The following is a 27,531-nucleotide window of genomic DNA, read 5'->3' as shown; positions in this document are numbered from 1 at the left end:
TGCAGTTAATGCAAACTGGTCAGGAAAGAAGCGACTGGACCTCTTCTTTCTTCCTGGAGGTGAAGAGGGTAAAAACTGACATTCCTGCGGCAGTAACCTCCCTGTCCAGGAGTGTCACAGGGCCTAACTCTATGCAGGGGAGATGCTCTGTTCTTGGAAAGAGATGAACAGCAGTTGTGTCTCAACCAGTCTGGGAGCCCCAGAAGGTATTTTCTTCTGGAGTACCACACGGAAACATACTTCTAAAGCCCCAGCTGAGGTTCACGTCAAATGCAAGACTGACGGAACCTCCATGGTATTTCTCCATGCAAATTGGGGCAGCTCTTTAAAATCACAGGACCAATCCAAGATGTGGTCCTCACATACAAAGAAAGAAAAAGGAATACTGACAAAACCGCAATGGTAAAACAGTTTCAAAAGTCACTCACGTATCAGACAGATGCTGCAGAGCTGTCAGGCACATATCCTGACAGATCTTGCTGTATTGACCAGTAAACACACCTGAGCAGCATTTGCCGCAGTGGTTCATATGTCATGGCCCAAGAGACCAATGTGCTGAATTACTGATATTATTGGGAACTTCCAAGAACCAGCAAAAAGGAGCAAATATACTCCTATTCAAGAGGAGGTTTTACGTGTTTCTTACTCCAGTTTGCCACATCTGGCTATGCCGTTAGGAGTCTCAGCAGAGAACTGGAGGGTAGAATACCTACCGAACTGCACAGCAACTCACATCCACCAAGATACTTTGGGCCCAGATCATAAAATAACCAAAAACTTGTGACATTGCATATTCCTCTGTAAATTAGACTTCTTCTCATTCTTACCATGGGAAACCTTTGTATTTCAGACCCGCAGCCTGAGTCTGTGCAAAGCTCACGTAGTCAGCATGAGAGTTATACTGCAGAGAAAGGATTTCTCATGCTAGAGTTTATAGCCCAGCCCTTCTCAGCCCCGCACTTGTATGTGGGAAGAAACAGATAACAACATAAATAAGATCATACAGATTATTTTTCCCTATGTCAATAACATTTATAAATTTTTAAGAAACCCTCATTAAAAAAAAATAAGCATGAACAGTTCTACAACATAAACAGGAGCAAATTCCACTGCCTAGTAAAGCTAGGAAAGAGTTCATGTCTAAACAGAAGAAGCAGAAGTCCACAGCCACGTGTTTTAAGCACAGCATTGTGTTTTAAAGACAGCCTTGATATTAGTGTCTTTATTGTAATAAACTCTTGGTACTTAAATAATAATATCTAGACAATACAGACAAAGTATAAGGTTATACATAAGGATAAAAGTGCAAGATGTAACTTAAGTCAAAGTGCCTACCGGTCAAACTTCGAAGTATTTACTGGTCAAACTGGTACAAACTATGTTCAGAGATCAAGCACAAACCAGACTGAAAGCATTCAAGGCCCTTTTCTTTTCCTCTGATTTCCATCAGAAGTCGTCACAGGTAACATCACTCCAGTCTGAAGAGACAGCGATTCCAAATGGGAGCATATGGGAGGAGAGCTGAGCTCATGTCTTGATGGAAAACTGATCCTCATTTCCTCAGTGGAATCCCAATTAATCCACAGGCTTTGCTCTGAATATCCAAGCAGAGAGCACAGCTACTTCGATGTCACATTCAAGGGAAGCAGAGTCAGCAGCTCAACAGAAATGTAGCACTTAAGAGCAGGGGGTACAACAAGCCCTTGTTAGCTCCTCTGGAGTCACATGCCTCAGCTGATTTACTGATTCCAGCCATTAAAGATGACTATGAGGAGGTTAAGTAACACTGCTCTTCATTGGAAAAATAAAAATATTAGCCTCACGAGTATATTTTTTCAGTACCTGTTAGTCTTATCTTACTATTCAGAGATAAAATATCTTTTACAATATCAGCTTATTATTGTGTTCATTCCCTTTAAAGGCAAACGGAGTTTTAAAGATCTTGTCACCAGAAGGGGGTGGGATGCGGGCAGAGGCAGACCTTTTATTAAACCTTCAAAAGGGTTTCTAACTCATTCTGCAAGTGAAAACAACAAAAGCCATTAAACTGTAGCAAAGGAGAACTGTCACTGAGATTAAGCAGATCCAAACTCCGCCATCCATTTTTCATACTTCTCCAGGTCTGCAGCAGAAACAGATTTGGAGATTTTCTTCAGAGCCAGCTCAAAGTCCCCCTTGGTAACCGGCATCTGAAGCTCCTCCTTAGAAAGCGCACGAATCTCTTCTGGAGTTAAGCCGTTAATACGCCGTCTCATTGCCATTAAAGAGGCATCCCTGGAAATACAGGACAACGTATGGGAGCTAATTGCCAGCAGCATGTGCTGTAAGCCTATGAATTTTGATTGTATTCTCTTGCTAGAAACCACTGCCAGGAACGCTTAAGAGAGCACTTATTTACCATAGAAGATGCCGTTCACATCTTTCCAGGCTTCCATGTTCCCAGATCACTACATTAATTCAACATAAAGAATGCATTGGCACCAAAACCCATTTAAGCATATGGTAAATGTGCAGAGATAATTAAAACTATAAAACTGAAAACCTTTTACAATGATTTATGGAGAGGAAATTTTACAACTTCAGTGCAGGAAAGGGCAGGGTGGGAGAGGAACTGCACTCAAAAACTTTTTTTTTTTTTTTTTAAGGAGTCTGGATTTTGCACCCCCATCCCCTTAGATTTCAATCTTCTCCCCACCGTGTGGCCCAAAAGGCCAGTCAGCAAGTGTTCAGAGTGCAGCCCAGCTCTGCCACCTGCTCGCACACAGCACCTGAACGTGTGACGGGCAGAGCAGGAGGCACCAGACACCAGTGACATGAGCCCTGTGGGGCTGAGGCCACTGGTGCCCATGGCTCCTCATGCTCTACCTGCTCCGTGCCTCCCCTCCAGCTCGGGTGCTGCTGGCGTGGCCACCAGCACAGAGAACACTGCTCATTTCTCACACCACGGCCCACATGCGGTCTGAAATTACATTTTCTCTTTCCCCAGGTTTTTCCCAGCAAGGGATAACAGAGGCCTCAGGGAGAACAGGTAATTTAACTATTGCACTGTGTGACACACCCCAAGTTTTCAAAACCATGAAGTCATTTCACAATTTCAGCAAAGCAGCAGGGGAACCAAAAAAAATCCCAAGCCATGTTCTTAAAGGATCCATTTCTCTTGGCAGGGATCCTAACATTACAAGGGACACAGACTTCCTTCTAGTAAGTTTTTTCAGATACCTATACTCCACCAGAAAAGACTCATTTATCAAAAAATGAAACAAACTGTGGGAACAGGATGGAAATAAATTCAATACTAATGCTACAAACTATCTGTATCACCCTTGCACCTAGAAAATTCAGGCAGAAACGAAGACCATGCTGCACTGGGGGCTGTCCAAACAGACGGCATATAGGAGTCCCAAAGAAACGTTCCATGAAAGGTTCCTTCACATCAGAAGATTCTAGCTCTTAAACTCATGGGATTTAAAAAAAAAAAAATCCAATCCTGTTTTGCACTACATTAGCAAATGCAGACAAATGCAGTAAATGCAGCCAACGGTACATGAGATTTGCTCAGGTAATTTTTTTCTCTTCAGATCCAAGAAAACTTAACCACATCTCACAGAAAGACTCCATGGTCTCTAGACTGCTTCACACGACAGCACCACATGGTTCCAGTAAACAGATTTGGGCTTCAAACATCACTGTTCACGTGGCTTCAGCTGCGCTGGGTGTTGCCTTTTATCACATAATGCAAACAATGACTTTCCATGCAGTTTTATTTGCAAATTAAAGGGAATGACATACCTGCAAACATTAGTGATGTCAGCACCAGAATAGCCTTCGATCTTCTCAGCAATTTCTTCAAGGCTAATATCAGGATCCAGTTCTACTTCCCGAAGATTAATCTTAAGTAGTTCTGCTCTGCCTTTTGCTACAACATAAAAATACTTACTTTAAGATTTGGAAGATTAAAATTAAAAAAAAGATAAACACAACTTAGATTTTTCCATGAAAAGTTCCAACAAAAGTGTTTAATGTAAGAAAAGCTTTCCTTTGGAACAAAAGATGGAACAAACCACAGTAACGTGTGCAATCAAATACAGCAAAGCATATGGTTAAAAGCAGTATATTAAAATAGCATGCTCTAGAGACATTTTCCAAACTCATACGTCATTAAAAACGTCTGTTATGTCTCAGGTGACAAAGCATTTGGTCGCATACTACCCAAGGGCACAAAAGCACAATCCTACAAATGTCTGCTGCTTCTCACATCCCTTTGAATTCACTTGCTGTTTAAGTGTTTGATTGCATGTTATTGACAGAGTTTCATTAGAACCACAATGAGGATTCTATTAACAGAGCTTCAGAGAGCACAAACCCCTTACCAATAGGCTGAAGTTTAAGCATATATTTAAGCACTGTACTCAGTTGGGACCCAAGAAAGCTGCTGAAGTCTGATAGAAAACAGATACATTAATACAGTAAATATATTAGTATATTTACAACACAAATGTCCTGGTATCTCACTTCCAGACCTAGATGCAGTGTGCACACAGTGATAACCAGCTATGTCAATGAGCACTTACGCAGCCAGTTAACCATTTTTCTTGTAGATGGCATGTGCATATGTGCATTTGGGTACATATGTTAAGCAGCCTAAGCTTATAACAGGGAATTCACATTTGACAGCTTAAGCCTCAGTGTTACCCTGCACAAGGGTGGTAAAGAGAGGATGAACGCTTTCCTGGCTTTCACTCTACAGAAAAATATACCAGCTCAGCATCTTTATTTCCACAGTGACCAATTTTTATGGCCTAGAAAAGAGGACAACTGCAACAGAAGAAATAGCAGTAGGAAAGGCTAAAAGTCTTAAGGAAATATCGACATTTATGTTTTATTTATTGATGTCCCTTATTAAAAAAAGGAGGTGGAAGGGAAATATAAAAGAAATTAGAAGGCTTGTCTAAAGCTGCTTGGTGTGCTTTGCAGAACTGTCAAGAATACAGAGTTATCAATCACACACAACTGGCACTAGCTATAAAGTGGGGATTTATTATTTACAGAGCACAACGTACATACAGCATACCTGCAGAGAGTGTCCTGCATCAGAGAACATTCTTCTAATCTTTGCTATGGGGCTGAACAAGTCCTTGCAGTATTTTGAAAATGAAACATGGTAGAATATATACTTGCACCAAATTCCACAATATACAAGTATCCATATGACACATCGTATCCCTTTTTCAATTAAAATGCCTGACCACATCGAATCACACAGCAGTTATAAATGCATCACTTAGACTTCCCCAGAACAGCTCAACATTCTTATTTACAGAATAGATGCAACAGAACATAAGACTGAAAATAAAATTGGAGCACAACTCGTATGTTGTCCAGAGTGTAATACACTGTGTCAAAAAGCAATCTGCTTTAATTAGAAACAAGAGCAAGTGCTGGTAGGATTTTAAACTAATTGGTCATAAAGACAGGCATCCTGTTAGGAGCTGTTGCTGCCTGTAAGGCACAAAGACAAGCTGTACAACTATTAAGTGTCCTTATACCTGCTAAACTCAATCACAACTGCTGTCACCATGAACACACATTTTGTTATCTTGAGTGCTCATGCAGGGAGATGAGGCATCCACTGTACCAGGAAGAAACGAAGCTATGCAAACTTCAAGTGATAGGAATCTCAAAATTAATAGGACAGGTGAATGACAGCTAGGGAAGACAACACAAGCCGAGACATCCTAGGGCAGAAAAGCAATCAGCCTGCTGCATTCTGAGTGACTCGAAGCACAGTCACAAAGTCGAGCGAGCAGTGATTTACAATGAAATAAGCCTGTAAGTGAAAATTCATGGATCCACTTCTTTGCATTTGTCTGCAAGGGCATGGAGTGCATTTGCAGTATTTCTGAACATGTCCAAAGGCTGCCTTTGATGATCACTCAAGGATTGACTGTTAAACATTTAAAATAATTCCAGGCTCATTAAAACTAACTCTCTTTCAAAATGTAAGAACCCATCAATGGGCCTGCAATGAAATAATGCAGTTCTTTGTTTTTAAGCCCCCAAGCAAGTAGTATTTTTTTTTTCTTTCTCTCACTCTCTTTAGAAATAAAGTGACCTGGACAAGTATTAACCCCTGAATTCCACTGCTCAACCCAAACCCATCAAGATTCCTCCCAAACCCAACAGTCCTGCAGTAATCCTAAACTCATCTTACAAAGGCCATTTGAGAGGAAAACGCTCGTAGCAAACATACCTGTGGGCAAAGGTATATAAATCCTCTTCTCCAGTCTCCGTCTAAGAGCTTCATCGATATCCCAAGGAAAATTTGTAGCTGCTAATACCATAACCATCTTGGAAGGGTCATCATTTTCCAGAGCACCACCTACCCCTGCAAGCACAACAGTTCAGAGCCATTTCACTCCATACCTCCTATTAAGGTGCTTGCTAAGAAACAATGCAGAGATAACCATTGCAGAAGCCTGGACAAAGCTAAGCAACAGCTCTATATAGCCTTAATGCCCCTTCCCAAACTTCCCATAGCTTAGGTGTCACAAGCCCATCATTGTCACAGAGAGAGGGACAGTTCATTCTTCTGCTGAGTCAGTGGAGCGCTTTCTTTGACGGTGCTAATAACACCATCATACGTGAGCATTGCCCTGCCAGTCCCACCGAAAGTGCTATCTCTGTCAAATCTAGCCACGGAAGAAACAGGAATCACTCCTTGGACTCCCAAATGAGGACTGCAAAGAAATTATCACTTTGGGGCAAAAAGTTACCTACACTGAGTTTACCACAATGAACCTGCACATTTGAGGACATTATAAATAGTAGTTAAACAATAGCTGCAACAGAGGGGTGGTTATCAAACCCCTGCTCCATACAGTATTCCTTGGATGGTCATCCTCATTATGTGCACATGCACAGAACAGGTATCAAATCTGACTAGAAGGGTAATATTAGCTGTCACTGCATAATAGAGCAAAATCAGATTTCACAATGGGGGTCCCAAGCTGGACACTCTAGCAAAGGGGAGAAATTTGTTTAAATGGCATCAAAATTAACATTGATGTATTAAAATATTGTTAATGTATTAAATTATTTTTAATGTATTAAATTATATATATGTAATATTAATATATTCTATATTAATGTATTAAATTGTTCATATTAAAGTATTAAGCTGCACAAATCTCCCTTATCTGTTTCTCCTAGAGTCTGTCTCCTAAATATGAGCTTTCAATTTACCACCAAAATGGCCATTTTAGGGGAAAAAAAAAAGAGGCAGAACACTCTTTTTCCATTATCTGCATTCAAACACTCCAAAAATACACTACTTGCAAGTTCTGCCTTATTTTTCCCCTATCCATAAAGCCAGGTTTTCCAGATTGCTCAAGTTCTTACATTCCCACCCGTAAAGAAATAGCACCCCAGCACCAAACTCGAATCTAAACACTTGTTACCGTCCATTTGCACAAGCAGCTCTGACTTGACTCTGCGACTCGCCTCGTGTTCATCAGATGTGCCTCTGCGGCTGCAGATGGAATCTATCTCATCAATGAAGATGGTTGTTGGAGCATAAAATCTCGCCTTTATTCAAATGAAAACATTACTATTAACTCTGCAGCAGCAAGCACAGGCCCTCACCAGATCACAACCCAGTCCCACTAGACTTACTACATACATATCTTCCCTGCCCGTCACAAGAAAACAATTCAAGATCTTGATTTACAAACTGCCTGGCACAAGCTCAAGTTTATACACTTTAAATTATATTCCTTGAGCCAAGGGTCTTTCAGCATTCGTTGGTTTTCCTCAGCAATCAGTCTTGCAAAGGGGAAAAGGAACGAAATCAAAGTACAGGCAGTTTTCATGTCCAGGTTTCTGTGCTGGTGAGGGGCAAGCATAGGGGACAGAAGGGAGCTCAGCCTATCTCAACAGAGACAGGTTTTAACTGAGCGTATTGAAGAAGTGCAATGAGGTGAATTCACCAAGAGGTGAATGACTCTTCAATATAGGTCCACATAGGCATGTCCTTCACATACCCTGCACGACAGACTGCACCCACAGCTTCACTGAGAGACTTGTGTCCATCATTCAGAACAGAAACAAAACAAAACCATGTATTGCTTCTAGAATAACAGTTTCAAATCCCTTCCAATTTCAAATCTACTTCCTATGGGCTTGTTATCCCGTTACCAAATAAGAACTGAATTTCTGTCAAGGCCACAACTCTACATTTAGTCTAGAAAACGCTATCCCAAATATGGGTGATGAACCATTTCCGTCTTAATCCTCAACAACATACCAGAAAAGGATGAAATCACAGAGACTGTGGTTTTCTAACTGGTCGAGGGGGTGTCAGCTCAATGAATTCCATGCTTCCAACATGCTACTTGAGGGGCAGGAAACCAAGAGAGATGTCCTTTCTCATCTTAGTAATCCCCAGATCACATCAACGAGGACATACCATTTCAAATAAGAGGCGGACCAGCTTCTCAGACTCGCCCCTGTATTTAGATGTCAGAGTAGAGGAAGAGACATTGAAGAATGTTGTTCCACATTCTGTAGCAACAGCTTTCGCTAGCATTGTTTTGCCAGTGCCGGGAGGACCAACCATCAGCACGCCCTGAAAGGTGAAAATAAAGGTAATGAACAACAAATAAAGACACTTTGCTATTGATACTCTACACTACCTCTCAATATGATCCAAGATCTGTATTTAAATTGTTTAATAACATAACCATCATCAGAGGAAAACAAAATGCAAGAATCCTGCTTTTGAGAGCAGCGTGGAAGTGTTCTGTGATTTCTTCTGACCACTCCGCTGGAGTATGAATCACAAAGGCAGTAACTGTTGCTGCACTTATCACCTGGGAAAGGGACAACAGATTTACAGCCTTGCTCTGAACCAGACAGGGCCTGGACTTGAACTCAGGCCTTTCCCAGCTCGCGAGGGGCTGCACAGGCAGATGAAGACAGTGATTCTTCCTTTTGGAACAAAGGCTCCTTCACGAAAGAAAGCTTCACAGAAATCAAAATGCTTTTGCAGAAAGTTGTGTTCTCTCAGTAGAGCATTTTTTCTGCAGAAAAACATTTTGCTAAAAAATCCTTATGATGTGTATGCATGAATCTGGTTGATTTTTAGATTGAAGTACACACGAGAGCATTCACTGAATCCAACAGTTTGTCATGCTGTTTAATCTCTCCATCTCACTACATCTATGGCCACACTCCTGCATTTTAGCAATCCGTATATGGAACACCATCCTCACCACACTGTCGGAAGGCAGAAGAGCACTGCTATTTCTCTTTTACAGATAAGCAACTGTGGATCACGTGGATTACTGCTCAGTCCCACAAAAGCCTAGTCTGAACCTCAGTGATTATTCAGAAAGCTTTAAGCTAGAAAATTGAACTACAATTGTTAAGTCCCAGGCTGCCATCTACATCACCAGACTGCCTTTCCATCTGTGGTCTAACTAAAAGAGAAAGGAGCACACATATCTCTGCAGCTCAGCACATTTACCCATCATCACGCAAGCAGGTTTTTAGTGAGACAGACAGTGCTCTCAGGACCCACGTTGAGATTGTAGCACTGAGACTGGTTAATCACTCTTGATAATATTTCTCAATGCAGTTATCTTTATGGATAGTCTTTCCAACACTTTCAGCAGCAGTGCTGGAGAGAGACATCATGTTGCTCCCTGCCTGCAGAACACTAGGATAGGGCACTGAGATTTTCAGCATGGCACTATGAAAACGCAGTGCTCATGCAGCTTGGTTTTTTTTTTTTCCCCTCCCAGCTGCAAGATCTTATTACATGCTAACAAGTTTCCTCAAGTAAAGTTGTACTGTGTTGCAAGGGCAATCAAATTAGCTAGAATTAGAATAGCACATTGTTAGGGAATAGACTGCCTTAGCTTATTGAATGTGCTTTGCAATTAATAACTTACATAAAATGCCACAGCAATAAAATATCTGTTAAATGCAAGCCACATAGCAAATTAGATTTCATCTGTTCCTCACAAAAATTTACTTCAAAAAGCACAAAGAATGACATGGAAGAGATCTATAAAAACAAATCAACCGGGAACGCAATTATTCAAAAATGTACTACTCAAAAGCAATAGCCTCCCTGTACTCCATTTTCCATTAACTCTTAATACCTTTATTGCCATTTAACACTTAGCTAATGCAAGCTCAACATACATTCATTGGTAAATTAAGTCAGAAACGTTCACACGCCATCCATACAGCTAACAGTCCAATGCCACTCCTCAGGCTGCCCAAGGTTTTCTAAGCTCCAAAGCAGCAAGCATAAAAAGTAAATGGATGCTTTTTCTCCCCATGAACATTCAGACATATACTGTGATTTGAGTGGCTGCATAGTCATACTGATATGATAATAATATTGTAAATACAGCCCTGGAACGGCTGGGTGAAAATTACTCAGCCTGTCATACGCAGGTCAGAGATGACTTACTGTTTTCTCCAAGTTTCAAATGTGTTTATTTAATATTTTTTTAAAAGCTGCATCTCAATCCAAATCACTCTTGACCCCTGCATTTGACAAACTGTGTTTACTGCAGGATCTGGTGATACAAGCGACTAATGTAATTGTTTGGATATTGCTTTGGTCCTCCATCATTATGGAAGGTTGAATTCTGGCTTCAGTTACATATGCTGCTCACTGCTGAAATCAAAGTCCATTGATTTACACCTCCTGGGTAACTATTACAGTGAGTGCTACCTCGCACATGATGCACGTGGCATTATACATGTGCATCACACAGGTGCAAAGCAGCCACACCAGGTGTAAAGCCAGGGAAAAACCAAGCTCTCTGGGGATAAAGATTACAGAAATATCAATTAAAAAAAAAAAAAAAAGAATGAGTTCTCAGCAAAACACGATGTGCACAGTTGCAAATAGAAACACATAGGATCAAGTTGCTCTTTCAGCAAACTAGGAGGCTGCCACTTACTCACTAGTTAAAATCCTTGACTAACACAAAGACTTCTTTATTCTTCCACTAAGGCTCTGTTAATCCAAAGTATTCCAATAAGAAGCTGAAATGCTCCGCAGGGAGTAAGTGTTTTGATGAAATCACTGCGGGGTTACTTCTTGTTTTTGTAACAATCACTAGCAGAGCAGTGGGAAGCACAGCGAGCAACTGGGCCTTCTTGGCACAAAACAGTTCAGAGAAAAACAAACAGCAAGCCTGTGGACTCACAGAAACCCATGGCTGCAACTACACAGCACCTGTGTTGAATCAGGGAAGACAGCTGGCTCCTTCATACAAGGCACCGTCCTCTGAATGCAGGCACAAACTGTGAGGGCTGTCTTGGGAATTGTTCTCAGGAGAGTCTGAACATCCAAAACCAGATTTGGCTGCCTTTCCCCTGAATTATTGTCCTGAATGCCTAGGCCCAACAAATGCCTGCTGCTACGCTGATTACTGCAAGAAACAGTCCTCCCTTCAAAACTTCTCATCCTTGTAGCACAGTCAGAGGTCAACAGTAGGGAAAACACATGCTGCTCTGCATGAAAAATAAATTCAGGAGAGTTACAGCTTCACAAGCCACCAGGGAAAAGGCTAACAATGAACACTCTTCATGGACTCGTCAGAAATCAATTTGCATTTCAGACTGAAGGGAGGAAATAATCTTAGAATTTTTTTCCATGTCTACAACCACCTAGTTTTCAGAGGCGACACTGCTCAGTAGGAAAATGTAATCTCATGCAGAGAGATGGAGACTGTAACTCTTTAAAAGACCAGGCTGTTATTTCTTTATCCACTGCCACAACACTTGGAGACAGGGCCAGTGTCTTCACGTTCCCTGCAGTCTGCTGAGATACCTGCCTTAAAGACAGGTGTCCACGACATTCTGTAGGCATGCTAATAGGTGACAAAAGCAAAGCAGCTCTTCATACCCTTAAAAGTTTTTGAGACTGGACAGACAGGGCCCCCATAGTCTATACTGAGGGTGTGGATAAACCTCCTCTATGCCAAGAGGAAAAGAGAGAGATTCAGCTGTTGAAAAGACTCTAAATCTCACCTTACACTTGTAACCCATGATATCTAAGCTCTGTCCAAGCTGATAGCTCAGTTAACCTTAAGGTTAACCTCAAGGCTACTGGTACTGACCACAAGCACTCTAAATACCAAAGGTCAGATAGCCTGAGGCTAGGTTTGGTCTAACTCTAGGTCTAGGCTGCCCCCCCCGGCAACTCACGAGAATCTCCTTCAAGCAGCAATCTCCCAGCTCCCACCATCAGCTCCCGCGCTTTCCAACTTCCCCTTTTTACTGTCTAGAGACACAAGCCCCGACAATGACAAGTCTTCCACTCATCAGTTCCCGCAGGGCTTTGTTTTGTACATAAGCAGAATAATGAGGATCTAGGACTAGCTCAGGCTGAAGGGGGACAGCTTTGAGGGTCAGCTTTGAGGGTATAAGCCAGAGAAGTACAAGGACCAAGCAGGAAAAGACAGGGCAAGTGTTAGTAACACAAGATCTGACATATGCTGCTGAACCAGTGTACTAACCCACAGTAACTACTCCTGTGCACAGCATTTCCCACATGTGCCATTGCCTCGCAGACTCAAAATAACAGACAATTTGCAACAGTCTCTTTTGCCCAGTAATCCTTCTCAGTAACCAGAAAGCCCTTGTGTTGTGACTAGTTATTCCCAAAACAAATGTCAATCCATCCCACAACAAAAGCAAGACCATTTTGTTCTCTGTTTACAGAAATGCTCAGCAACCTCCTCCCTCCTCTTCCTTTTTAGCCCTGAGCAAGGCCCAGCTTGGGCTCATCTCTGGTCCATCAGACAGGCCAGCTCAGTCCTATATCCCTCCTGTTGCCCCCCTTGCGGCTCTTTCTCCCATTTTGAATTTCTTGCACTTCAGCAGGAACTCTGCCCAGCTGCGAGTGTAAACACAAAGCTAAATCATCCCCCAGGTTAGACCCCTCTCTCCTTGTTTCCTTGCGCCATCCAGCCTACAGTTTGCAGCCTGAGTGAGAGATGGCTGGCACATGCAGAATAAAACCAAACAAGGACTGTTTTCCTCAGTGAAGAGCTGAGGAGTGGCCACCACAATCCTAAGCAGAGCTGTCTATTAAGCATTTCTGCTTCTGTCAATATACCCTGTATGCTTGCTCAGATATACAGGCTGAGGTACAGAAAGTATTACAACATCAACAAGATATGACTGAGTAAATACAACAATTATTATTTACTGTAAAGCTCGCATACACTTCCAGCTGTTTCTTTCAGGGCATTTAAAATGTATAATTACATTACATTTCATGAACAAATTCCCATTTGCCTTTTTAGCCTTCTGCTACAGGCATCCACACCCATTACAGCAGCAGACATATGTAACTACAGCTTGCCATTTACTAAAACACCTAATAAATTCCCACCTTCCAAGGTCTTCTGATCCCTTTGAAAAAATCAGGCATCCACATTGGAAGAACAACAGCTTCTCTTAATAATTTCTTGGCTTCTTCCAAATCTGCTATGTCATCCCTGTGAAAGGTGAAGAAACTTGTATAAGATTCTCACATAACAGTATTTATTCTATTTTTATACAGAAAAATAGAAAAGCTTTTCACTTTGTACTATCTCTTTTAGCATGCTGGTATATGCCTCATGAGAGCACTCCTATAGTCCTAAAATCAAATCCACTTTTGGAAGGTAGGGAAAAAATTATTTTCAACTCAAGTTACCCAGAGCTGCTTAATTAAAAATTGTTTTGGACAACATGAACACCAAAGAGGTATCTTTAGAGTTCTCTGGAGTGTACTTTCATTTCAGCAATACCTGTAATGGATATACTGCACATAATATCAGTTAGCAATAAATGCCTAATTGTAATCAAATTAATAAACTGTTAAAACCAAAAGACCTTGTTTTGCTTATCTGTAGAAGATCAGGATGGCTCCTTCTTTTAAGAGTTAGAAGGAGGATAATTTATCTCCTACTCCGCACTAGCAAAAACACTTGAATTGAGAAAATCCTCATACCAATGAATGCTTGGATTCCTTGATACAATGTCCCTTTCAAGAGCTTCGACCAAGTCTTTGTCGTAACCTGCTCCATCAAATTTTGGAATTTCCCCATCACCAACTTCCTGGGGTATTTTCTTTCCCTAGAAGTGAAAGTCATACAGGCTCATAAGGACATCATTCTTTCAACATATCCTTTACGAGCAATATATAGCAATATTGTCTGGTTCAGCCATGTAAAAGCCACAGGAAGGTATCAAGCTGTAGCACAACACCATGATGGTCAGCAAAACCAATGTGTTCACACCTTACACGCCACAGAGTCCCCAAACATCTGTGGTTGCTTCCACCACAACAGTACCATGCTTCCTTCATAGATGAACCTCACGGTGATAAAACCACATCAAAGTTCATTACACAGCACGGTGGGTGCGTTGGTTGGTTGATATTAAAGCACCAAACCGGACTCTCTTAAATCGCTTAACCACTCTTTGGACAACTGACACACTTCACGCCCAGCCAAAGCCATGAATGCAGAAACAGCCTCACAAAGTAGGCTGTGTCACAACTTAATGCTACATTTACTCCTGGCTGAAGACTAGAGCATCTAAAGCATATTCTGAAGATGCTACGTCCACCACACTGCCCGCCAGAGCTAAACTGGCACCCCCTCATCACTGAAAAAGAACAGAAAAGCTGTTACACCTTTTGTCTTTGATGGAGGAAAGCCAAGAAGATTCTCTTCCCTTGTTTAATTAAAATCTTCTTCAACTGCAAACTATTTGCTTCCCCACTCTCATTCACAGGCCAGCTCCATAAACAGTTAAAATGCTTTTTAAAGGTCATATTTATTTAAGGGTTGCACCGAAAGCCCTAAAGAAGCTCCCAAGTCACCCAGGCTTCTTAGAACTACAATCATTTCTGCAGCACGTCAATGCTTATTCAGAGATCTATCCACATGCTGCCTCTGCCTCAAACAGCCCAGAGTCTCTGGTTAATACTTTCACAGTGCTGTTAGGCTTTTGGGGGTGAAGTAGCATTTTCCTTTCGAAGCATCAGGGCTTTCACTCCTCCTCTCCTGCTTCCGAAGGAAAGCGCTTCCCCTCCCAGCTCAGCGGCCCGAGAAGCAGCTGTTCTGCTTTAACCAAGGAGGCTGAGCAGGGAGCTACTTTGGGACCCTTAACTCAGCTTCTAAACACTATCAGCAGCAAGTTAAAGAATCCCAGCTGGACAGACAAAAGCAGCCAAGGCAAAGGCAGGCTGAGGGGCAGCTGGAGACACACAAATAGCCCCACAGTGGAAAAAGAAAAAGGTAGCAATTACACCCCTCCCAGTTGCCGTTTGCCCACAAGACCTGTGAGGGAACAGTTTATCTTCCTGCTATTTTTATTTCTTCCTTCCAAGTGAACTCTGTGCTGTTTAGTACTCCCAGATCAGGGGGGTTTTTTTGCAATGGAAATGAAGCAGAAAGTTGTGTTTAGACAAAAGGCTGGTGTCAAAAATGTAATGGTCTGGCGTATAAAGGAAACTGAGAGGAAAGCCTTGTAGAGTCTGGACGATTTTGGGAGACAGAAAATGGAATCCATGTGTAACCATTAAAAAAAAAAAAAAAAAAAAGAAAGATATTTGCTATGTGTCTTTGTTACACACTTCTACCCCTCTGCAACAGACTGCTTTTCCTAGTGGAAGAATTTTTCTGCACATCTCAAAACAAATTAGATGTTCTGGTTTTTTGAGGGGCGACACAAGAGTTAAGGCGGGCTTTCAAAACCAGGAGGAGGCAGGGCGAGGCGCCGCAGGGCGCTGCGCAGGAGGCAGCAGCCGCAGCCCGCACCGCGCCCGAGCTGCGCGCTGCCGCTCGCTGTGCCGGGCAGCAGCACGGCCCGGCTGTGACGCAGCGAAAAGGAGCGGAAAAAGAGCAAAAAAAAAAAAAAATTTTTAAAGAAAAGGGTAAAGAAAGGGCCGGCGGTCAGGAGGGGGCCGGCAGCACCGGCGCAGCCGCGGAGCGGCCCCGGCCTCGGCTCCTCCGCCGCGGGGTGGCGAAGCGTCCCCGCCCGGCCGCCTTCCGAGCCGGCTGCAGGCGGAGCCCGCGCCCCAAACCCGCGGTTCCCCGCTGCTGGGGGGCTGACATTGCCCGGGAGAGCTGATTTTCCTGCTCGCCAACAGAAGGAGAGGGGCAGCCAACTGGGAGACGTACTTTCAGCATCACCTTGGCTCTCATTTTAGCGACAATGTTTAGATTTTTTTTTTTCTTGAGACTGCATCTGGAATATTGTGTCCAGTTCTGGGCCCCTCAGTTCAAGAAGGACAGGGAACTGCTGGAGAGAGTCCAGCGCAGGGCCACAAAGATGATGAAGGGAGTGGAGCATCTCCCGTGTGAGGAAAGGCTGAGGGAGCTGGGGCTCTTTAGCTTGGAGAAGAGGAGGCTGAGGGGTGACCTCATCAATGTTTATAAATATATAAAGGGTGGGTGTCACGAGGATGGAGCCAGGCTCTTCTCAGTGACAACCAATGATAGGACAAGGGGCAATGGGTATAAACTGGAACACCGGAGGTTCCATTTAAATTCGAGAAGAAACTTCTTCTCAGTGAGGGTGACGGAACACTGGAACAGGCTGCCCAGGGAGGTTGTGGAGTCTCCTTCTCTGGGGACATTCAAAACCCGCCTGGACGCCTTCCTGTGTAACCTCATCTGGGTGTTCCTGCTCTGGCAGAGGGATTGGACTGGATGATCTTTTGAGGTCCCTTCCATTCCCTAACATTCTGTGATTTCAGAATTAAACCCGTGTTTAAAGTATTTACAGTTTTCACAGGTAATACGATTATTAATGTTGGTCCCAAATTGGCCCAATGTGCAGTCCTTGGTCAGCAGGTGAGTGGACACTAGAAAAAAATAATTTTCAAATTGTCGCCTGAACCCAAGCAGCAGAAATAAGTGTAATTTTTCCAGTTGTATCCTCATTTCTTCTTGTGGTACTACTTTCCCAAAACAGCTTTAAATAAAGCTATTGCAATGGCTTCTCTCTAAGAACGTATGCCAACAGACAGAGGTACACAGGACTGCAAGAGACTGCTCCCACCAAGTCCCCTTGGCAATCCCGTCACATAACCTTCTCCTCAGCTAACCAAGTTCTGACTTAAAAATTAAGTTTCAAAATTTTCTAGGCTTTCCATCAGGAAGAGCTGTCAGACCTGCACTGACCCACTGGAACAAAAACCTTTGAAAAATGAGTGTATTTCTGCTCTTACTGAGTTTGTGCATTAGTTTCAGCCATTCTCGATCTGTCCACCACCCTGATATACTTGCAACACGTGTGTGCTCTGCCTTCATTTACCAAACCAAGCCTGCTCTTGGAACACAAGCTGAATACAATTACCTGTTCATTTTGGCAACCCTTTTTTTCCTCCTCCCTTCTAATATTAACACATCTATAATATATCTAGAATATTCTAATATTAACACATCTTTCTTGAGCACCGTTGTAGAAAAGCACGCAAAATACTCCAGCTGCTGTCTCACCAGGGCTTCCTACAATGGCATGGGTATCTCACCTCTCTGCTGGTAACACCTCAATAAACTAGGCCTGGGACTTCATTTACATCCATTTCCATGGCTGTATCAGACTGTGACCTTACGCTCAACCTCAAACAGATCAGTCACGTAGGATAAACCCGGTGGCTGCAATGACCAGTGCTGGGTCCTGAAGACAACTTGCACTTGTGATGCGCCCAGTGAAAGTTCAGCCTGATCCGATTTCTGCTGATAACGTCCAAATCTTTCTTCTTCTCCACTGCTGAGCTCCCAGCTTCCAGCAGAAATTCTTCTTGTGGTCTCCAAGCACACAGCCTACTGCTCTGCACCGCCAAATGTTATCCCATTTCCATGGCTCCAGCACAGCCGTCCCATTCCTCCTGCACAGCAGCCTCATTCACCTCTGCTGGTAGTGGTGCTTCCCAACTCAGTGTCATCAGCAAATTTAATTAGCAAATGCCGCTTTTTTTTTTGTGCCAGGGTTGTTAATTTAAATACAAAACAAAAATCAGTCTCTACTCTGGATGAAATCCATAAATTATCTGCCAGTTGACTGATACTTTCTCAGTACCACTTGTTTACATTCCTCTTGCTGCCTAATTCCTCCTCACCTTAGCATTCTACACAACACACTCGGTAGATTAACTAATTGCTTCCCATGTGGCATCGAGGTAGATGAATTTCTATCTCTAAGAGTTTAACTAGAACTCTAAAGAAACTGCTAGCAAAGACAATACCTTTGCTTAAGAAAACAGATTTCACTTTATTTCATCTTCCAGTGAGTCCCAAGTCTTTCACTTTTCATCCATTCTAAATTTGTTGCAAAACTTTGCACACACTGTTGGGGTAAAATTAACAACTCCAATTGCCTGGATCACTTTTCCTTTCCCTTTCTAAATACAGGCATGTCAACACAACTCACCATTCACATGAGACAACAGTAGACACAATGAGTTTTACTGGAAATCTGTGCTCCTAACCCTGCAGTTTCACCTATCAGTTATTTCAGCATTCTTGGATGGAGATTACACAGCCTTCCAGTCCCAATGCATGGATGTCTGTGCCTCCACCTAAATACAACTACCTCATCTCAGATCCATATTCCTGTAATCTACCTTGCTTTTGCTTCTGATGACGCACATCAGAATAATCAAGTAAAAAAATTTAATTTTTTTAAGCCATATCTTCATCAATTTTAATATTCGCTTCACTGATATGGCAGCACAGCCCTTGGCTATTTCATGTCCTTCACAATATCTACCATCCTCATGCACTGGCAACCTAAAATAATCTGAAAAGCACTTCTAAAAAGTGTTCTAGTGCTTAGATATGGTATTATGCAGTCTCTAGAAGACATACAGGTAGCATTCATGCTGCTTCTTTAAGATGAACAACTAAACAGAAGCTTAAATTCTTGGCAGTGATCCAGTAGAAGGTATAATACCTTGAGAACAAGCCTCATAATTTCCAGTGGAACTAAAAGGGAAGAAGCACTTGAAAGCAGTGTTTTAGAGAAAGGAACACATAAATATAAGGGCTTGGAGGATAAACACCATCCGCTGGGCTGCAGTTCAAAATTATTTTATATAGCACTACAAAAAGTCATTTTACAGGCATAGTCAGGTTACCACTCCTTATGCCAACATGGTTACAGTCAGAAATAAAAGATTATATGGTCTGGGGAGGAGAAACAGTGAAAGGCACCATGTGGAAAGTGAGACAAACATTTCTAAAACATAGGTGCTATAGCTATATTTATCTTGAAATATATCACAATAGGCATATTGCATTGTGACATTATAGCCAGGACAGTGTAGAACCTAGTACACTGCAACCAACATCTTCAGAAATGGATATGGCATCCATCCCAGCCGGCCACCCAAACCCAAGAAATACAGAGCTGAAACATTTATTATGAGATAAGAGGTATCTGGTTACCTAGTTTGAAGCTTCAGTTTTGCCCTGTTATTTTTAACTGAATGTGAAGAGTTACCGAACCTGTTTGATTCAACATACTAGGCTACAGAGGTAAGTTCCTTCTAGCTTTAGTTCAGAAACTGTAGAACATAAACACTTGCACACTAAGAAAGGGTAAAACTGAAAGGGAAGTTAACTATTTTCATGCCTGTGTGTAAAGTTGCATTAACTATTGTCACATCCCACGCCTGACTCCTTTCTCTTTCATTCAAAATTTTCTCCAAAAGAAAATAATGGATCCCATGCAAAAATCATGAGAATTTGTAACCTGGTGTGATTGTTGCATATATATCCCAGACAAAGAAAGTAAAATAATTACCAGGTACCTAGACAAAGGCAAAACCAAGAGCACGTGTTGGTATTTTTTGAAGAGCAGACATATTTTCCTTCTGCCACCTAGTGACCAATTTATTCAGATAAGAGTGGCATTTAAAATATACCATATTAAATGGAACACCTTCATGGCTCTTCCTCCATCTGACAGCGGTAGCGTTGCTAATCACATTATTCCCAGAGACTAGTATTGTACAAGTCATGTCATTGTGGGCTCCTCATAGTAAAGCTCTATAATGCTCATCCCCTGAAAGCTTCGAGAGCAGAGTTCACCCTCATTAGAGCTCAGACTTTGAAAGCTGCCTCACACCAGCACATCTGGTGAACTTGTCACACACCACGACTCCAATTCCCTGTATAGCTGGCAGAGCTGTAAATAATTTCACAGATCTTAACAAGCTTTGTATAGCTTGCAGGATGCATACTTGTTATTTTAAATCTTACTGATCCAGAGCAGAGAGATTTCTAAAATGATTAAACTTGATCTCTGCAGTCACTCAGTGGCAGGGCTGAAAATGTGCCTGGCCCTACCTACTGATGGCAACAAGGGCTGGGATTACTTAATGCTTTTCCTGTGTACCAGAAAAGCAATTTATGATTGAAAAAGCACATTTTTGAGTTCTTTCTGCACTGTGAAGAGGTAACCTATAATAAAAAGGCCATGAAGGGACTAAACAAATTCATTTGGAAGAAAACTAGCTTAAATATTTTCTTATCTATCAAGATCTGTACAATAGTGTGTGCCACCATAGGAATTGGCTTCTCATATCTCTGCCTGCCAGGAAAGTAAAGCCACCTCAGTACACTCATGATTGGCATCATCTATCCCACAGGTTCCTTGGATTTCTGGCACCAATTCCACAGTTAAATTTAAAATTTAAAGTGTCTCAGAAACAGCAATTTGCACACACAGACATTTTTTTCAGCCACAAAACAGTCCTGTCTTTGACATCACTACTTGATAGGGAATCACTCTTTCTCTTTTTCTTTCACTTCAGCGCCTCTTCTTTTTCATGGGTCTTCAGAGGAAAGAATTTCCAACTTATTCTAATTTATTTCATTGGTTTTGTTTTTAAAACAAAGCCTTTCCAAGAAGCATCTGTCTAAACACTCTAATAAATACAAAAGGCTTTTAATAAACAAACAAACAAAAAGAAGTTGCTAAGAGTTTGCTTTTGCTAGGTCTCTTTCACATCATTTTCAAATATATCACTTCAGATAACCTGGCACAGATTTAGCTAGAATCAGAGCATTTACAGCACTGTTCTAGATTTCAAGGCACACCTAAATTTTACTATAGTATGGCAGACACAATGGTACTGTGGAACTCCGTTCATAATGATTGAAGTCTACAGAAGGGCACTGGTCTCTTACTTTTGTACTTTTTACATGAAAATCTGTAAAAAAAGACCTGAATTGGATCCCTTTATTAAAAGAAAAGGGTGGCAGAGAAGGAAAATGGACTTTATGCGTGATTTAGACTAACAGCTTAGAGTCAAGCCCGTGGTCTAACCGAGACAATTAGAAACCCCCCAGGAACAGGCCACCATGCTTCCTTTGCAAAAAAAAAGTCTTCTGAAGACCAAGAAAACATTACAGAGGTTTCCTTAGTTTCCTTAATTACTAAATATCCCCATGACACAAGCTTTGTCCATGAGGCAAGAGGAAAGCACCGAGTTTTCTTGCACCAGATTATTGTGGTTTCTTATAATGATCTGTATTAAATAACCAAAACTAAGAATGCTTCCTGCTGCCACCCGCTGCATCGTAACTCTTTCCCCCCACATTCTTCACCACTCCTTACCTTGTCATCTCTTCCTCTAGCTCGAGATTCCCTTTCGCGGCTGCCCGCAGACTTCTCGCCCTTGGACACCGCGTGTGCTCTGCCCGCCGGCCCACGGGGCTGAAGCCCTGGGGATTCTTTCCTCAAAGGTTTCACTTCTCGGCTGGGACGTTTTATCTGAGGTGGAGCCCTAACAACAAGCAACCACAACAGAAACATGCTAAAAACAGTGAAAAAAGAGCAACATTGAGAAAGAAGGATTCTAATATTTCATTAATTACCTTAGCGCATTATTATTAGAGCTGACAAGCCCCTAAATCTTATCTCCCTACATCTGCACATCAGCAACGTATTTCTGGTTCTGTCTGACACTCATAGTAAGGAAAATATATATATAAAAAAAAAATCAACAGTGGAAATAAAGAAAATTATCAACACTACTAGATCAATACACCAAAAAAACCTTAGGACAAACCAACACACATATAATAAAAGAAGAAATGATTTAGCAAAAGTCTTATTGTAGTTTCCTCTGACTATATTGGGCTACATTCATACACTCATATGCACAAGTTCTACACAACCAGAAGACATACCTGGGGGGAAAAAAAAAACCAACAACAAACTGGCTAATAGCTTTGACAGGCGCCAAAACAAAGGAGGGAGAGAGAATTTTAAAACAATCCTCCTACCTCTGACTTCATTCCCCTGTGTGAAAATGTCAAAATGTAAAAATTGCCTAGAAAGCAAAAGCAAACAAAGCCGAACTGCAACCACCTATACTTGCCTGCATCGCCTATGATATCAAAGAGAACTTGGAAGTGGCACAAGGCAGAATTTGTTTTTAAGATGAGATGTCACAATCATTTTGCTCTAGGGGTTGGACTTAAAATACAGAACTAAAATACACGGACAGGAACATCACCCAGCTTTAATTAGTGTTCTCTATTAAATCTACTGATTCCTGTTTTAAGTAACTCAGTATTTGCTAACTTCAAAAACAGCTTCCTGGAACATGACTTAAAAAGAATACCTACTTATATGCACTGCTGGATACAACTGCTACATTTTGCTTGGTATACCCTTTCATCAAACTTAACAGCATAGAAGAGTGGCTAATCTTCCTTACTTATTTGCACAAGATTTAAATTCCAGCTTAAAAATGTGGATGAACTATGTGGCCTTTATGTCTAAGAAAGATACAAGAATAAATACATCTTGCACTTCACATAGCAGTACCATAAATTCTTATTATCATTTCTACCACTCACAAAAGTAATCAGCGTTAATATTATTTTACACTTACATTCTTAGGGGCTTTTGAGAAGTGAAGATCCATTTGTGTGATAATCATAAAGCACATGAATTTACAAATAAACTTGGCATTTCTTTGTGTTAACCAGGATCTCTAATTTTACTTTCTTCCTTTGCTTACATGAGTATCACTTATTAAAATTCTTTGCTATTATAATGTCATAATAGAAAATTGTTGGCATGATAAATGTTATTCTTGTTTTTAAATTGGATTTGTTGTTTCCAACAACCTGTGTCAAGCTCTATTAGGGTGAAAGCAGGGATTTCAGAAAATGCACAGGCATCTGAGAAAAGTATTAGCTAACTGAAGTTACCTTAAAGGTGATTACCGAAGAGAAACACCATGTATAACAGAACATGTTTAGCAATAGAACTAACCAATGGATTAAACACAGGTCATGTTATCCGTAGCTAGGGAGCAATTTCTAACCACCATGACTTTCAAGATCCTTCAGTTCCAGCTCCTCACTGACTCCTCAGCCATCAATGAATTCAACTGCTGCAAATGAAATGGAAAAGTTTCCTCCCTGCACGTGAGAAAGGCAACTGTCACCAAAAACCCACTTACCTCTCCAGCAGACTCTAGTTCCAGGCACTTAGCTAGTCACTGCTACCAGAATAAAGGAGTGACTTTCTTTAGAACTTCAGCAATAAATCCGACTGTAGTTTGACTACCTTTTTTTTTTTCCCAATGAATTGTATTTCTGCTTTATTACCAATTACTAAGGGCTAAACAAAATGTAATTTTCATGTTACAAGTACATTCAAAAAACAACATAAAATTATGGCAACCCAACTTTATTCCACCTACCCTGCTCAAGTCTCTCATTACCTGTGTTCAGCTGGAACAGGAGGGGGCCAAACAGCGGGATCTCTAAAAGGCTCATCTTGACAGGATACAGGGATATCTGCAGGTCTGTCCATTTTAAAACTCTCTAAAGTGTTGACAATGCTCTTAACTTGTTCATATTCTTCAACTAATTCTTGTCGGACCTTGAGAAATACATAAATTATTTAAAAATTGTTACAAGTCTAACTTTTTTTTAAAAAAAAACATTGAAAGTACCTAAAAACATATACTACACTCAAAAGCAGGGACGACTCCCAAGCCTTTCCATTCACAAACCCCAGACCTATCACACTGACAACAGATCTCTAAGAACAGCATAAACAAGTGAATCTCTGTTGAATTTGTCTTCCTGCTTATCAATGTCCTGACCAGACATGATTGTGAACAGAGGGATTGCTCTTCCATAACATGTGCTGATGCTTAGATTTATGCATGCATGTTGACATGTATGCACACACACACTTTTATAGAAGTAAGGGTGCTCTTGGCAGATCTTTAACATATTTGCTACTATTCTGGCATAAAAGAATTTCTCTGATCACATTCTCCAAGGTCCTAGTTATAAAATTGGCTAAATCATTAAAATATAATATTACAAAATTAACTTTGTGAGGGGCACAACATCACCGTACAGACAAGGCACAAGCCAATTCTTTGGTGGACTGGAAAGATTAGAACACAAAACGGGAATTTAACACCCTCTAGCAGAAGTTCAAATGATTAGTAAAATAAGTGAAATGAGCATGAGAGGAAATTATATCTCAGGAAGAAATCAGCTTGCAGAATTATGCAACTGAATTCTATACCTGAAGTTTCTATTGCCACTAATCAGGAAATTAGAACTATTGCAATAATTTCAAGATTATTTACTCAGTATTCGTTCAATTTTCTACCATGAAGCCTAAGAAAAATAAGATGTGTAGAAATTTAATAAGTTTTAAGTGAGATGGCTTGTTATGAGCTCAAGTTGTGTATGCTAATGTCACCAGTTCTTACTACATACCAGTAGCCAAAAACTGCACTGTACATTCTTGCTCAGAAGCACACACTTTCAGTGCACTAGCGTAAGATGCACCAGGATTCACCTGACTGCACTTGTACTGCATCTTACCAGTCTTTCACCTATCACTCAATGATGTTTTCCATCCTGTGGGATCAACCTCCATGCTAACTTTGGTTTTTACCTGCTCAAGGGTCATAACACCCAGACGTCGCCTCTTCACTGAAGTGTTGGTACACAGCTAAAACTAATTCACAGGTTGCTCTGCATACCGAGAAATCAGTATTGGCACTTTGCAGCTAGGATGACCTTAGGCCAACATGAATCTTGCCTCTCACAGGCTCGCAGCTGGAGCTACAGATACATCCTGAACTTTTCCATCCACTGGAAAGGCACCTAGGGTCTAAAAGCTCTCATGAAGAAACACTATGGTGAGAGTATTTGCAGGCTGCCACCAGGAACGCTACTGAGTGAGGCTACATCTAGCCGACACTGCAAGGCTGAATCAAAAGCCAGGATGCGAAGCCAGCTTACAAGAAAGCCAAGGAGAGACACCAGGCACCCAACTGTGTTCCTGTCATGCGTCCACGTGAAAAAATGCTGGGAAAAATGTTGCCTGGGAAAGCTGCAACCAGGCTTCACTTTGTGGCAAACAGAGGAAGGCAACTGAGGACAGTATCAGCAGATGTCAACGATGTTGCCTGCAATCCAGACTCTTTGCTGTGCAGATTCTGAGTGACGGAGAGATCAGGAGAATGGAGGTCTGCAAATCCAGCCTGTCTGCTGAGGTTATAAAAGCAGCAAATCAGGGAACTAGTACTAAACAGCATCACAACTTGTGACTGTTCTTCCTACTGGTGCTTACTGGTGAAAAGATGTGGCCACGAGCCTGAGATCTCCCCATCTCCCTGTGTGCTTGGAAAGGCACCACGGTGGGCATGTGTAAGTGATGTGCCTTGTCAGGACACTTTTAGCAGTATGCCTCTTCCAGCCTGATTTTCACCTGCTCATCCCACTTCTCTCTCAAACTCTCATTTCCCCTCTCAGAATGGCATCTTTCCTCACGCACCCCACTCAGCAGCAGCAGCCCCCCACTTTTGGTGGGGCAACTTCAAGACAGAAAGCACTACCTGACATAACTGTTTGGTAGGTAAGGTGTATAAAAGAATGAATAATTAAATTGACAGCACTCAGTAACGAACACACATCACCTCTTTCTGGAAGCTACAGTTCTCCTAAAATACTACCAGGTACACCCCACAGCAGTGTATCGTTCTGCTTTGTAATATTTTCCAGGAATTTTCCCACTACAAGGTCAGATTAGGATATTTCAGCAGCACAAATAAATTCTTCTCTGGTTTAATACCCTGTTTAAGAAGAATACATGTGATTGCCCTCAGCAAGATACCAGCAAGGACAGAGGCAAAGTGAAGGGTAAATCCCCAAGGCCCTACACAGTTCTTGCAACACTGCATTTACTTCACCAGAAGTTCTACGTGCATCTGTGCAAAAGGAGAGTTAGGGATGCGAGGAACTTCATCATTTCACAAGACACTCCTCGCTCATTCCAGATGGGGTAGCTCTATTCTTCTGAAGACACAGGAATTCCAGCTCAGGCAGGATTGCTCCTGCCCTGCTTTGCTCTCTTTGCTTTTTTATCACACAATCAGCAGACACATCCCCCAGTGCAAGAACTTCCAGCTGAGTTACAAATGTGATTGATCACTAACTTGGTTCCTTCAAACTGTCTAACACACATCCCTCCTGTCCAAAAGTAAATCCAGCCAAACAGCTGCTGTGAGGTACAAAGGAATGATGGAGCATAAATCCTTCAGGGCACCGCTCCACCAGAGACAGCCGCTTCCTACTCCAGTGCTCCAGGAATACAGACAGGATTCCTCCTATCAGCCTTCCAACACATGCGGAAAAGTTGGTGGAAAACAACTTGCTAGCGCTGAGGGATGGAGTGCTGTCATTCAGCTTTCTGGACAAGCAAGGAGGATGGTATCTGAAAACTTAGAGAAAGTGAGCCTTTGATGCCTTGGAACCTGAAAACAGACTAACAACTTCTGGCCGTCTCTTACCCAGACCTGAGCAAACAAAACTCTGAAATACACAGCCTTACTGCTTAGTCAGCACCTGGCAAACCAACCAACAAAAAACGCCCAATGTACTCAAACAACAGGACTACAAAGGAAAACCAGCTGTGAAATTCCTAGAGGCCTTAAAGAAACCAAGTCAGATGAAACAGGTACCGAAAGAGTTTCTTGCAGCTGACAAACAACCCAGATGCGAGCCAAGGGTTGTGCTGTAATTACAGAGGGGACTGAGCACTGCCTCTGAGTGATCAGTGCTACTCTGAAGCCACCTCGGAAAGCTGCAAACAGGAAAATCCCTGATCTGGACTCACCCAGCCTCTTTGCCTCCTGTCACACCCTTCCCTTGGGTGCCAGAGCCTTCAGGGGGCTCCAGCTCTGGGTCTAGAGAACCTGAAAAAAGCTTTTAGGTTATTCATGCTTAAGCAGTTTCAGGAGATAGCACGGGCTGAGTTAGCAGCTCACCACTGCCAAATAGGAAGAAGTCGCTTGTCACTTTTTCTCCCCAACCACACTTTGCCACTGCTATTCTGGATTCTGTTCTGGCATCTCAATACAGTAACCCAGCTTGGTGAAATGGCACAAAACTAGTCTAGGAGGGTAATAACAAAGAACACTTTTTCTGGGTTAGCAGGCTG

At 41.9% G+C, this 27,531-nt stretch overlaps 1 protein-coding gene across 1 annotated transcript in view; it reads right to left on the bottom strand.

Annotated features, from left to right (window-relative positions):
* Nucleotides 1-1,437: 1,437 nt before the first annotated feature.
* KATNAL1 (katanin catalytic subunit A1 like 1) overlaps nucleotides 1,438-27,531 on the bottom strand; it is a 41,447-nt gene continuing 15,353 nt past the window's right edge. The window contains exons 4-12 of the mRNA XM_065638734.1: nucleotides 23,780-23,940; nucleotides 21,655-21,823; nucleotides 14,027-14,151; nucleotides 13,424-13,529; nucleotides 8,465-8,623; nucleotides 7,458-7,584; nucleotides 6,251-6,385; nucleotides 3,790-3,916; nucleotides 1,438-2,274 (exon numbers count right to left, since the gene is read on the bottom strand). Coding sequence (XP_065494806.1) covers nucleotides 2,076-2,274; nucleotides 3,790-3,916; nucleotides 6,251-6,385; nucleotides 7,458-7,584; nucleotides 8,465-8,623; nucleotides 13,424-13,529; nucleotides 14,027-14,151; nucleotides 21,655-21,823; nucleotides 23,780-23,940 — 1,308 coding nt within the window. The 3' untranslated portion in view covers nucleotides 1,438-2,075. The remainder of the gene's footprint in view (nucleotides 2,275-3,789; nucleotides 3,917-6,250; nucleotides 6,386-7,457; nucleotides 7,585-8,464; nucleotides 8,624-13,423; nucleotides 13,530-14,026; nucleotides 14,152-21,654; nucleotides 21,824-23,779; nucleotides 23,941-27,531) is intronic.

This window comes from Caloenas nicobarica, chromosome 1 (genome assembly GCF_036013445.1).
Source record: "Caloenas nicobarica isolate bCalNic1 chromosome 1, bCalNic1.hap1, whole genome shotgun sequence".
NCBI classification, from domain to species: domain Eukaryota; kingdom Metazoa; phylum Chordata; class Aves; order Columbiformes; family Columbidae; genus Caloenas; species Caloenas nicobarica.
This window is presented reverse-complemented; position numbering and strand designations above follow the sequence as displayed.